The 13,272-nt window shown below is 40.9% G+C and overlaps 1 protein-coding gene across 1 annotated transcript in view; it reads right to left on the reverse strand.

Annotated features, from left to right (window-relative positions):
- Positions 1–5,233: 5,233 nt before the first annotated feature.
- TTC33 (tetratricopeptide repeat domain 33) overlaps positions 5,234–13,272 on the reverse strand; it is a 43,568-nt gene continuing 35,529 nt past the window's right edge. Inside the window, exon 5 of the mRNA XM_033086220.1 lies at positions 5,234–6,482. Coding sequence (XP_032942111.1) covers positions 6,132–6,482 — 351 coding nt within the window. The 3' untranslated portion in view covers positions 5,234–6,131. The remainder of the gene's footprint in view (positions 6,483–13,272) is intronic.

Genomic DNA, 13,272 nt, shown 5'->3' on the forward strand with positions numbered 1-13,272 from the left:
CACTATTTTTAAAATTATTTCATTTAATATGCTTTTATTACTCTTTATCATCATTGCTGATGAGAAATACACATGGTCTGAAATAGCTTTAAGAATAGACTTTCTTAAGTAGCTTCCCTTAGCAAACAGGTCTGAGTCCTCCTGCCCCCAGCATTCACAATGTGTCAGTAGTGGACTAGACTCATCATCAACATGAACTCCCTCAGAAATTAACTCCATGATTCCCAAACAGCCCACAAAGTATTCTGAGCAGTACTGGAATTGCCTGCCACAGCAGTGCACAAAGACAAAGTCGGAGCACTTGTGTTGTCTAGTAGCAAACACAGGTGAGTGTTCAGGAGCAGCTGGGCAGAAAGGCCTTTTTTTAGGGTGACAGTAGTATCACATCTCGCTCACCAGCCCCACGTCCTGCTCACGTTTAGCACCTTCCTCCAATGCTGACCACAGACACATTACTGAACTACATTCCTCAGCCTCCCTGAGCTTAACAATTCTTCTAAAATAAGGCTACAAGTTTGAAGAATCTAATTTGCCATATGGAGGTTAAAAGGTTTTTTTTTTGCTAGATGCTATGAGTAGTTACCATATATACAAAAGGGTTTCCTTTCTCACACATTAATATCTCCCTATATTCCCAAACCCCAGAGATCCATATCCCCTCAGAATGGTCTTTCACAGTGGCATGCATGTTCCCCAGTCCTCCGTGTTCACAGAAAATGTACCGATTCAAAAATTTCTTACAGCAGATTAGTATCTCTGAGTCAGAGGACTGGCAGTCCCCCTCCCTCTGTTCAGCTGTCTGTCCTGCCTGCACATCCCAAGTCACCGCTTTGCTGACCCGTCCATCCAGCCTGCTCGGCCTCCAGCCCCACAGCCGCACCCCGAGCCCTGCCCAGCTCCATTCAGGCCCCTGTCCTGCGGCAGGCCTTGGAGGATCCACCCTCCACAGCAGGAGGAGAGCCACTGTACCAGACAGTGGCTTCTGTGAAGGTCTGCAGATTGGTTTGAATCTCTGATCCATGCTAAGTTAGCCTTATGAACGGTTTAGGGAGAGGGAGGTACTGTCAGAGGACTCGGGCTGTTTTAAATCAGGCTCACACATTCCTGCTGTCGGGAATACCCGTGCTGCCTGACCCGAACTGGTGCTACAGGCCCAGGCCAGTGCACTAACAGGATCAACGCATTCTGCTATCTTCAAGTGGCACAGCCAACATCCTAAGTCAGGAAGATTTTGAGGTTTTATTTCTGCTGCCAGATACAACAGCAAGCCTGTTCCACTTAAGGCAGATTTGCTATTAGAGCTACCAAACACCACCAGGCCTTTGCACTCCAGGCCCTCTTCTAGACCTGACAGTTTTACAGAAACCCAGCAAATCTTCTGCTTTGTGAAACCAAAGGCAGTTTGATCCCCACATCTAAACTTTCCATTTGATCATTTATCCTTTACAGCTCTTACAGCTCCTAGCCTTGCGGCTCTTAGGAAATCAGCCCTCAAAGCCAGGCAGCACACCTGGCAGGATTCAGCAGTTATCCATGACCATCACCCCTCCTGCTCCAGAACCAGCCCCTCTGGAGATACCACAGCCCAAGCACACCAGCACATTTGGAACACCATGTTAACATTAGTCACCTACAATAAACACATAGTTCCTGTAACCGGCCAACAAACCTAGCCCACATGCTTCTACTTTCCTGTGCCCCAGTCATTAAAGTTTTATAGCAATTCTGTGAACTCAAAATTTGATACCACCTCAACATTAGTATTTTACCTCCCTTCCCTTGGTTTTAGGACTGGGAGGAAACTCACCTTTTGTGGGCAAGTAAATTTCCAATGCTGCCTCTCTGATCTTGACTTCTAAACCCAGAGTAAACTGTTCCATTTGCTTTTTATCCCTCTCCACAACTACTTTTAAAATCCAGTATCTTATGGTGTTATTAAGAGTCACTGTTACGTTATCTGATCCTTAGTCCTTTTTTACCCTCTAGTATTGTCAGAAAAGATTTATTTCTCTGTCAGTACATTTAAGGTTTTTAAAGATACTTATCTCCATCTATGAGAATGGAAGTCACATGCCCGGTTTCAGCATTTAAGGTTAACTGCCCGTCAGCCACCTTGAGCTTCCTTTGTAGTCAAGGGAAATAATTAGGCACCTTGGGAGGCTGATTCAACTCATTCTGATACTTATCTAACACAAGGCATATGAATGGCCCTGTGACATTGTGTATTTCTTTCCACTGGATACAAAGGGACTCAAAGGGAAAATTATGTTTGAATGTTTAACTGTAGGCTTTTAAATCAAGCAAAAATAATCCATCTAACCCACTGTTGTTCTTGAGCTTTTCTCTTGAATGCAACAGTTGAGCATTTTAATATGTGATTCATATGGAAGGCAAATACATGAAAGCTGCCGCATTCACTGCCACTAATGATGATGAAAAACAAAAATAATTTTCTAATGTCAAAGGGGACATGTATTTCATTAGTATTCTCTTTTGGATAAGATCTGCTTTTGCTCCATCTCACATGGATATCCCTGAAAGCTTTCAAAGCTCTGAGCATCACCTTTTATTAAATATTTTTTCTCCAAGATGTCTTATTTTCTTTTTTACTAAAACAAATCAATATGTTCACCAGAGACAAAAGCCAATTATTAAATGAGGAACATTTATTAAATGAGGAACATTCTGGAATGGGAAATAATATTTATTTTTGTTATAACCCAAAGAATAAACAGGCACCACTAAGCAACAGAAGTCAGTATTTTATTCAAATGGCACACCGATCCAGAAAATCACATACATGCAAAACACGGCATGCTGTACAAAAACCAATGTTAAAATCACTAATACTTGAACTTCTCCCCAGCTTGAAAACAGTGTCCCAGGAACTTAACTGCTCTATAGAACACCATGGTTCTGACAATACCTAGAATTCATAACATAATCTAATGAGATGGAAAACACATTTAGTACGCGGGATGGAAATCACCAGCCTCGAGCCAGGCACAGCCTGATGGTGCAGATGTACATCCCTCCAGCAGTCTGGCCCTGCACTGCTGAAGTCAAAGGAACTTTGTGAACCACTTCAGTGGAAAGAGATTCTGCGATAACACGGGCCTCTGAAAGAAGGGCAGCAGTCCTTCCTGTATGAGTAAAGACAGAACACTGACGCAAGTATAAAGCGCAAAGAAAGAAAAGATGAGGTGGATACAGCCAAGCTCCTTCAAAATGAAAACATACCCCAGGGCATCTCACACATCCTTTTCCAGCTAGAGAAGATCTTTTGAAGAAATGTGTCCAAACCCCTCTCATGCTAATTCTTCCTATGGCTGCCTAGATTGTATTAAAAGTTGATAGGAGAAAGAAGATTAGGAAATTCTTCAACTCTAATAATTCAAGCTATCAAACTATCAAGTGCCTATCCAGTAAGCATTTAAAATCTTTCTGAACTTAATGAAGAAATAAAAATATAGCATGATGATGTTTTACATTTCTTAATATATTTAGATCACTGTAGTTCTAATTACTTTGAATACTCAGAAGATAGTAAAAGGTGTGATTTTGTGTGAATGTGTGCTCATGAACGCACAGATCTAAAAATTCACAAATACAAAAACCGGGGAGAATCTTGCAAAAATTAATGAAAATTTAGTACATAGGGCAATTACACCTTTTTTTAAAAACTGTATGTATCCTCTTAAATAAAGATATTCTGAGATCAGATAAATAGAAAGTATTACTTGAGACAGTTTTTCTACAATGTATTTTCCATTGCAAAAACATTATCCTTCTCAAGCAACATTATTTTTTTAAAATGTTATTTTCAAAAGTGCAAAGATGACTGATTTCAGAAGTTTCACTTGTTTACAAAACTATCCATTACCACACAAATTTTTTTCAAAATCAAATAAAAATTACATGTTCCCAAACAGAATTCTTCAGGAATTCCTCAGAAGACCATATTTTCCAGTACTTTTGTGATCATCTCTACCATGTCTCCAAGACAATGAAAGGAGAGCAGTCTCAGCACAGAGTACATCCAAGAAACGGCCTGATTTCATTTCTCTGAACGGCCTGTGAGAGGAAGCAACTGCCACCTTCCCCTGAAGCAAAATCAACACTAAAAAAATTTCCTAGGGTATGCCTCATTACCCACCACTGCATCCAAAATCCAAAAAGGATAAAGGGAGACTCCACCAGTGCTTTCCTGAAAAACTGGGCTTTTTTCCCTAAGAGCATACTTTTAATGGCAGGTCATAAGAATTAGGAAAAGTAAATTGACTCCCTTTATCAGATTAGCCTTACTAGGAAAGAAAAGCCCCAAATACAATACAGTTCAGCCATATCTATTTCCTACTCCCACCATTCTACTTTTGGTGATGTCTATAGCACAGCACACAAGATAAGGAAAGGCCAGTTCCAGTCACAAACACTGTTCTTTCCTCTGGTGAAACATTTAGCTATAACTAAGCATTTACTGTCTTGTTTGGTAAAGCATTTCCTTTCATCTAATCAGAAAGTGTTTAACCCACTCACCAAGGAAAGCAACTTGATTTGGCTACAAATCAGATCTGTCACACACAGACATACAAATAATAATCCATCCCTGCTTCATAGGAAAATTTCTCATAGAACAAGTATTCTTAATGAAAACAAAGACTGTCAATAACAGAAAACAGCTCACAATTTTTCTGGAAGAAAAATAATGTACATTATCAGTGATTTACATAATTCCCCTTTTTATTTTTTGTGCTGGTTTCAGCTAGATAGAATTAGAGTAATTTCACGATTATAAGCCACACCCTTTCGACTAAAATTTTTGTCCCAACCCAGAAGTGCGGATTACACTCAGGAGCAGCCAATATATGAACAAAGTTCAGAAATTTCCCAACCTGGAAGTACAAGCTGCGGGCCGAGCCAAGCATGCAAACTGAGCGCCTGCCAGTAAAACCTGCGATCGTGTGATTGCTACAAATTGATTATTCTGTTGCGCAACAGGGGGAGCAGGCTCCCACTGGCACCACAGGGGAAAGCGAGCGGGCTCTCTTCCACTGGCACCACGGGGTAGCCCCGAGTGGGGCTGAGCCCACCCAGCCCCAAGCCGAGCCAGTAAACCCTGTGATCGTGCAATTCCTTTACTAATTTGTTACTTTGTTGCACATGGATCCTCGCTGCGAACGAAAGTGCAGCTTATAATCATGTGCAGCTTATATATGGACAAAGAAGGAAAAGTTGCCGACACCCAGAAGTGTGGCTTATAATGAGGTGTGGCTTTTAATCGTGAAATTACTGTAATTTTCTTCAGAATTGCAAGTAGAATTGATTTTGTGCTGCCAAGTGTTGATAACACACAGTTGTCTTCATTATTGCTGAGCAGTGCTTGCACAGGGTCAAGACTTTTTCCTGCTCCTCATCCCACCGCACCAGTGAGAAGACTGAGGGTGCACAGAACCTGGGAGAAGACAAGCCAGAACAGCTGACCCCAACTGACCAGAGGGATATCCCACTCCATAGCAAAGCACACAGATCTGGGGAAAGAAGGAGGAAGGGGAAGGGAAGACATTCAGAGTGTTTTCCCAAGTCACACATGATGCAGCCCTGCTTTCCTGGGGATGGCTGAACACCTGCCCGGCCATGGTAACTGGTGGGGTGAATCCCTTGTTTTGCTTTGCTTGCATGTGCAGCTTCTGCTTTCCCTATTAGGCCATGAGTTCTTTCACTTTTCCAATTCTCTCCCCCATTCCACCAGAAGCCAGTCAGCTGTGTGGGGCTGAGTTGCCAGCTGGGGATAAAACACAGCACTTTTACAGCATAAATAAAAGTTTCCTAATTACTGGGAAAATGTAGACATTAACCTGTAAAATTATGAAATACACAAAGATGAAAGCAGCTGTTAGCATTTCAACATTATATTTGTTCATAACAATTTAAAATTTTTAGAATCAACTCTTGACTTTCTTTTTAAAAAATATGGATGGAACAACTCAGGTCATTGATTTTTCAATTAGTGAAAGAAAGATAACTTCAGTTATGTAACTTTTGTAGGCTATTAGAACAAACACAAAGCAAGCAAAATACAATAAATAACAGCAGTTCTTTAAACTATGGGTATGCCAACCCATGAGGCTGCCCTACCGGGCCCTGATGAAAAGGGTTTCATCAGGAGTTGCAGGACAATTGTCCTGCTCAGTAACAGTCTCTACTGTGCCTGAAGCAGACACAATCACCATCGTTTTAGCTGCTGAAAGAGCTTTCTCCTTCTCTGCAATGGCAGCACAGACTGCCACAATTTCATCACTTTCAAAGTCATAGTCCGGGATTGACTCTTGTACAATCTCTTTTTCTTTTGCCAGTGCTTGCACCGACCCAGTCTTTGTGGCCTTCTGCTGCTCCTGTAGTTTTCTTGCCCAGGAAAGGTCTTCTTTCCATACTTCAGGGTTCATTGGAAAGATGTGTAAGGATACCTGGAAACTTCGGATTGCCTATAAAAAGAACAGGGAAGAAACAAAGATATAACACTTTAAAGCCTACCTTTTTGATAAAAATTGACAACAAAAAAAATTATGTATCATTTGAGCAAAGCCAAAAGCCATTTTACTCCTGTCTTTATTGGAGCAATCTTCCCTCATCTTGGTTCAATACCAGCCTCACCCCCAAGCAATTTTGTCTGAAAGGACAAAAATACATTAATAAGACAGGTACCTGGCAAAAAGGGTACAAATAAAGAGTATATATACATGAAAAATAATATTGTTATTAAAAAGGTAAAAGGAAAAGCTATGTTTTGGATGATTTCCTATTCCACTTTCCCCTCATCATCAGATATACACAAAGGCAAAAGCAGACAGATGTGGTTTAAAGAAATACAGAAAAGGGATGTCAGGAATTTGAAGTATCACTGGTATTGCTGCCTTTAAATTAGATGCAGTCATTTCACATATGGACCTGATATAACACTAATACTAGCCACATGGCAAACAGTTTCTGGAACAGGTATGTGGTTATAAAAACACATAAATAAATGCACAGAAGGAGCCAAATAAACTCCAAACATTGAGAGAAGAACTTTTATAATCTTACAAACAATGTAAATATTAGTAGAAGTAAGGGTAATTAGTGATGCTTCTCCTTACTTTCAGTTCAACTGGGAAAATACTCACAAATACAAATCCTCAACAGAGAAGTTGTGAAATTAAAAACAAAGAAGTTTGACCATCTAAAATAAGAAGAGGTTGCTACAATACTAGAGAAAAGCTACACCAAGAATTACAACTGTATTGTCTTTTAGTTACATTAACAATGGTCAAGGCTGAACCTACCTCCTCAAACTCAGGTACATGTACACAAAAGCATGAGTGTATTTCACATTTATGAATGTACAGAGAGTTATGAATATGGGTCACCTTAGTGACCAAAATCTTTCTGTGACATGTACAGAAGCCCTCCTGTAAGATGGGAAAACTGTGATGGTATGGACTGGGATGGTATTTGGGAAAAGTTCTGGCAACTTGAATATAAAATCTTTAAAGACATAGGATAAATCACAGTTTATATATTCAGTTCAATTTTATAAATACTTAAAGCATGCCAATTAATTTGGAAAATCACAACTTTCCTTCTGCACTGACAGAAACTGATAGTTCATCCTTCTGGTGCCACAGATTAATATATGGACTCCATATTATGGGAACTCAGAAGAGAGATACAAACTCAGATTTAAGACATGCTGCCTATGTTATCAGTATTATTGCTGTTGTTAGAGGCAGCCTGTCAATTCCAGACAGAAAAAATAAAGCTTGATTATTGTTCACAGCCAGCTATAAAGTGTAGGAGCATGGTGAACTTTAAACAGAAGAATTGAAGTTTAATTCTTGTAAAACAGTTTCACTTTATTCAACTTTGCTAGGTTTTAATTTTCAGGGACACATGAACAACAAGTAAACATCAAATGCACACTTTGTATTTCTGTTGAAAACAAAATATAAACAAATATCATCTGCTTTTAAGCTTTCCATGAAAGAGGTTCCCTAATTAAAACCTGTCTATATAGTTATGTTCATGCACGATAAATAACATTTGGTAAGTGTCAAAGCTGCTTTGATGATTCATACAATACAGCATAAAAATATCATCTTAGTAAATCTATTAGAAAAGAGTTTTTGTGCTTGACTTTTTATAAAGAAATAACAAAATATTAAAGTAAATTTTAAGTGCTGTGGAAGATCAGAGGGATTAACTTTAAAGTAGCGATGTAAAACACAAAACATGTCATCCATTTAAACTGACACACTTGTCATCCATTTAAAATTTTATGTTACCACTGGAACAGCGCCCAAAGCCACTAATTTCTACTAAGACAGCAGAACAGTGCTACTTTTTATTCTTCCCCTAATGGAGATGTAAATCTTTTTCTCCAACTGCCTGTCGCATTGTAGGAAAACACAGTGGCACTACATTAAATCAGCATTTCTAGCTTCATTTTAAAGAGGAGCTGTGATTTTAGAGACCCTGCCTATAAGGACTACAGGACTTTAAATCAGTAGAGTCGTGTATCTGCTTTTGCTTCTGTAGGGAAGTGCAGTGTAAAACTTTTGGAGACTTGCTTGCCCTTCAGCTTTCTTGACAGAAAATAAAAATCACCTCTGACAAGATCTTTTCGCGCATTAACAATCACTATCAAAAATTTCCAACAGTGGTTAAAAAAGAAAAAAAGGGTTATTCTATAGTATAGGTGAGGAGGACAGGACTAACACAGGACCTTTCTGTGGAAGCTTATATTACTGGCTATTACCTCAATACCTCAGCAGGACTGATTAAGGCTGTTGAAAAGAATTTAACAGAGCCCCACTTTAAATGAATAAGCATGGTACTTACACTCTTAACTTAGAATTTCCTAAATACTTGACTTTTCAGTGGAAGGCCAACCACCAATTTCCTTTTTGTTACCAAAATGCTCTGTTTCTAAATGCTGATATTTGTAACATTGAAAAATTATCTCAAATTCAGACTAGTTATGTTAATTAGCTGCATTCCAATAAAACACAGATATTTCTCTCTTTGGGAGTACAGAACTCCCATCATTATCTATAAGACCTAAATCTAGTTCTTTCAAGAGAGATGAAAGGAAAGGGCAGATCTGAGGATTCATGTTGTCAAGGCATGATACTTCTGATAAAATGTGTCACATTAAGACTACTAGAGCACCAGCTACTTAGAAGGAATACAGGAAACCACATCCTTTAAAACGTGAAACAAAATCCATGCACAACTGGTGCATATTTACACATCTACCCTCTCAACTTCATGATCCTCAGTACTCCAGATTTACCAGGGACCCAGAATGGGGTAAAGCTCAAGCCACAGAACCACAGAATGGTTGAGGTTGGCCAGGGCCTCCCAAGGTCACCTGAGCCAAGCCCCTGCTCAAACAGGGCCACCTGAGCTGGCTACCCATGACCATGTCACAGGGCTGATGAGCTTCTCCACGTGGGACATTCAGTGCTTTCAACTGGTCCTTGACTTTTTTGTGATTAATTTTGGTTTTTTGATTTTGTTTTTTTTCCCCTTGATTAATCAAAGCATGGGGCTCACCCTGTCTAATGGGAAGAACTATTCCAATGAAGCCATTAATGTGAAATTGTTAACTAGTTAAGATGTCCTCAGCAGTACAGGAAATGTACGGTAATTTCACGATCACAAGCCACACGGACTATAAGCCGCATCTCCGGGTGTTGGCAAACATTTCGTTCTTTGTCCATAAATAAGCTGTACCCGAGTATAAGCCGCTCTGTCGTTCGCAGCGAGGACCCGTGTGCAACAAAGTTGCCAAACAGTAACAGAATTGCAGCATGGCGGGGTTTACTGGCTCGGTTCAGGCTGTGCAGGCTCGGCCCGCTCGGGGCTGCCGACGGGGCCAGGTGGCCCAGCTCGGTGGGGCTGCTTGGCGCCGGCCGCCGCTGCCACTGGGCTCGCTCACCCCGGCCCAGCACCCCATTGTGGCAGGCAGGGATAGAGCCCCCCTGCTCCCGCAGTGGCGAAGGCAGGAGGGGAAGGAGCACCCCCGCTCCCGCTGCGGCGGCGGTAGGTAGGGGCAGGAGCCCCCCGCTTACCCCACGGGCCGCGGGGATGGCAGCACAGAGCCCCCCGCCTCTCCCCCGCCTGAAGGAGGGAGTTCCCCTGCCTCCCTGCCCGCCCCCGCGCTGCCGGCACTGAGCTGGCCCCACCCGCCGTGCAACACAGTAACCAATTTGTAACAATCATGAAATCCTGGGTTTTACTTGCAGGTGCTCGGCTCGGCACCCTGGCTGACACTTCCGGGGTTGTAAATGTCAGAAAATTATTCACGTATTAGCCGCTCCTGAGTGTAAGCCGCATTTCCGGTGTGGGAGCAAAATTTTAGTCAAAATGGTGCGGCTTGTATTCATGAAATTACTGTAATTTGTAAAACCAAGTACTTGCACTGAAATGAGAGAAATACTACAAGCCTGACTGTATTTCTACAGTTACTACATTCACATTGCAGGTTTACTCAGGTGTGCTCTGCACATTGATTTGTAGAATTTAAGGAATTTCTGCCTTTACAGAAATAAAGTTCTCCTTGCTCACATTTAAGTATTACTGTTGAATTACCCTATTTTGTAAATTCAAGGGGTAAACAAGCGCAAATAACTTCCCTCATTCTTTTTGTCACAAGTTTGACAAGAACAAAATCCAAGCAAACCTTCCTTTTTTTCATTATTACATAGCTCAAAATATACATCACATTTGTTTGGAAGCAGTATTTTAGACCTGGGAAACTTCTAATTAAAAGACAGTACAATAATTTCACGATTATAAGCCGCACCTGATTATAAACCGCACTACTGAGTGTCAGGAACGTTTTGTTCTTTGGCAATATATAAACTGCACCAGATTAGAAGCTGCACTTTCGCGCAACAAAGTAACCAATTTGTAACAATCACATGATTGCAGGTTTTACTGGCAGGTGTTCAATTCGTGACTGCTGCTCCGCCCATGGTGCTGGTGGGAGCCAAGCCCACCTTTCCCCAGGCCGGGGTGGCGGTGGGACGGAGCCTGACCAAGTTTTCCCCTGAGCCCGGGTGCCGGCGGGATGGAGCCATGCCCGCCTTTCTCCCAGGCTGGGGTGGCAGCAGGACAGAGCCAAGCCTGCCTTTACCCTGGGCCGGGGCCAAGCCCGCCTTTCCCCTGTGCCGCGCTGCCGGCGGGAGCCCACCTCCCCCTGCTGCACAACAGAGTAACCAATTTGTAACAATTGCACGATCGTGTGTTTTTCTGGCAGGTGCTCAATTCGCAAGCTCAGCTCAGCTCGCAGCTCACACTTTTGCATTAGGAAATTTCTGAACTTCGTTCATATATTAGCTGCTCCGGAGTACAAGCTGCACTTCCAGGTTCGGACCAAAATTGTCGTCAAAATGGTGCGGCTTATAATCGTGAAATTACTGTAAATTGTTTTTTTTCTTAAGAAAAAATGCATCATTCATTGTGCAGTAACAAAAGTACTCAAAACAAATAATTTGGCAGGATGTGGGTAATGAAGACAGATGTTAGTGGGGGAGAAATGAAACAAAGTAACAGAAGAAGCAGTTTTTCCAAGAAGGGTAGTAATTCCCAAATCTTAAAAAAAAAAAAAAAAATTACTAAAAAGCCTTGATATTTATGCTTTATTACCTTTTCTTTGTAAAACATATGGTACAGAGAAAAAACAGAAAATCGTGGCAATGAAAGACTTAGTGGAAAAAGGATAATTATGACTTAAAACACTTGGTAAAGAAGACTCCACAAGTTCAATAACTGTGAATTAATTTCTTATTTTAAAATTCCTTCAGTCTTCACCTCTTAATATTCCTTAAAAATAGCTTGATTCAAAAACAAATAGTGAACATTATTTGCATTTTAGAACATATGTGTGTATGTGAGAACATATTTATCAGAAGGCAGTTCAACCTACAGACAGAAAGGCAATGAAGTATGAACCTGCAGTACCAAAGCACTGGAGACACCAACAGGAGCTTCCACACTCAGGCTGCCTACTCAGAGACAATCAAAAACATTAAGAGGGCAAACCATCTATCTTCCCTCACTCTTCACCACAATAAGGTCAATTTAACAATTACAGGAGCACCTAGAGCAGTGTTTCAGATGAATGAAGTGCTCTGATGCCAATCTCTGATTGTTCCCTCTTAAAATGCTTTGCTTTGCATCACTGAATAGTCTCTGATACATAAATTAGATCCCTTTCTGATTAAGCTCAACAATGCACTCCAACAGAGCACCTGAAGTGCTACTCTAAAATAAAAAAAAATTAATATAATATGAACACTATGATATCCAGTCCCACTGGTGTTTCATGATTTATCTATGTAGAAAAATCATATAAGATCTGGTGAATCAACCTGCTGAGTGTAACTAGTACAGGTATATTACTATTTATAACTGATAGTATAGCAACTGTAGCATTTTTTACAGAATAAACATCATCAGTTACTTAGGATCCTTGATGGAAATAAAACTCTAATTTTCCTGAGACTAGTGCATTTAAAATTATCTGGCATAATTTACAGTGACAGTTTCATACACTTAAAAGGAAACTATATAGACAGACCAGACCATCTACCCTTACTTCCTACACCACAAAAGCCATGGAATGTTACCACTGCTGAAATGCAGATATGCATGAATTTATGAGAGATATTTCATGTTTGGTACTGCACCAACAAAGGCAGCACACTGCACATCTGTAACACACAGCTTTTATCTTAGGTTTTGTCTAATAGGACTGGAGCAACTCCCCAGTGAAGATGGACTGAGAAAGTTGGGGCTGTTCAGGTTGGAGAAGGCTGTGTGCAGACCTCATAGCAGCCTGCCAATATCTGAAGGGGAGCTACAGGGAATCTGGAGAGGGACTCTGACATGAACTACAGGGCAAGGAACAATGGCTACAAACCAAAAGAGGGGAAATTTAGGTATTAGGAAGATATTCTTTACTGTGAAAGTGCTGAGACTCTGGAACAGGTTGACCAGAGAAACTGTGGATGCCCCATCTGTAGTAATGTTCAAGGCATTGAGCAACCTGGTGTAATGGAACGTGTCCCTGCCCATGGCACAGTAGGGTTGGAATTAGATGATTCTTAAGGACCCCTCCACCCCAAACCATTCTATGACTCTAGGTGATTCACATTGTTTGCATTTGTTTTGGTTGGTTTAGGGTTTTTAGCACTGCTCCTTACTACATTTTAAAAAAATTAATTTTGC

This window comes from Catharus ustulatus, chromosome Z (assembly GCF_009819885.2).
Source record: "Catharus ustulatus isolate bCatUst1 chromosome Z, bCatUst1.pri.v2, whole genome shotgun sequence".
In the NCBI taxonomy this organism is placed as follows: Eukaryota; Metazoa; Chordata; class Aves; order Passeriformes; family Turdidae; genus Catharus; species Catharus ustulatus.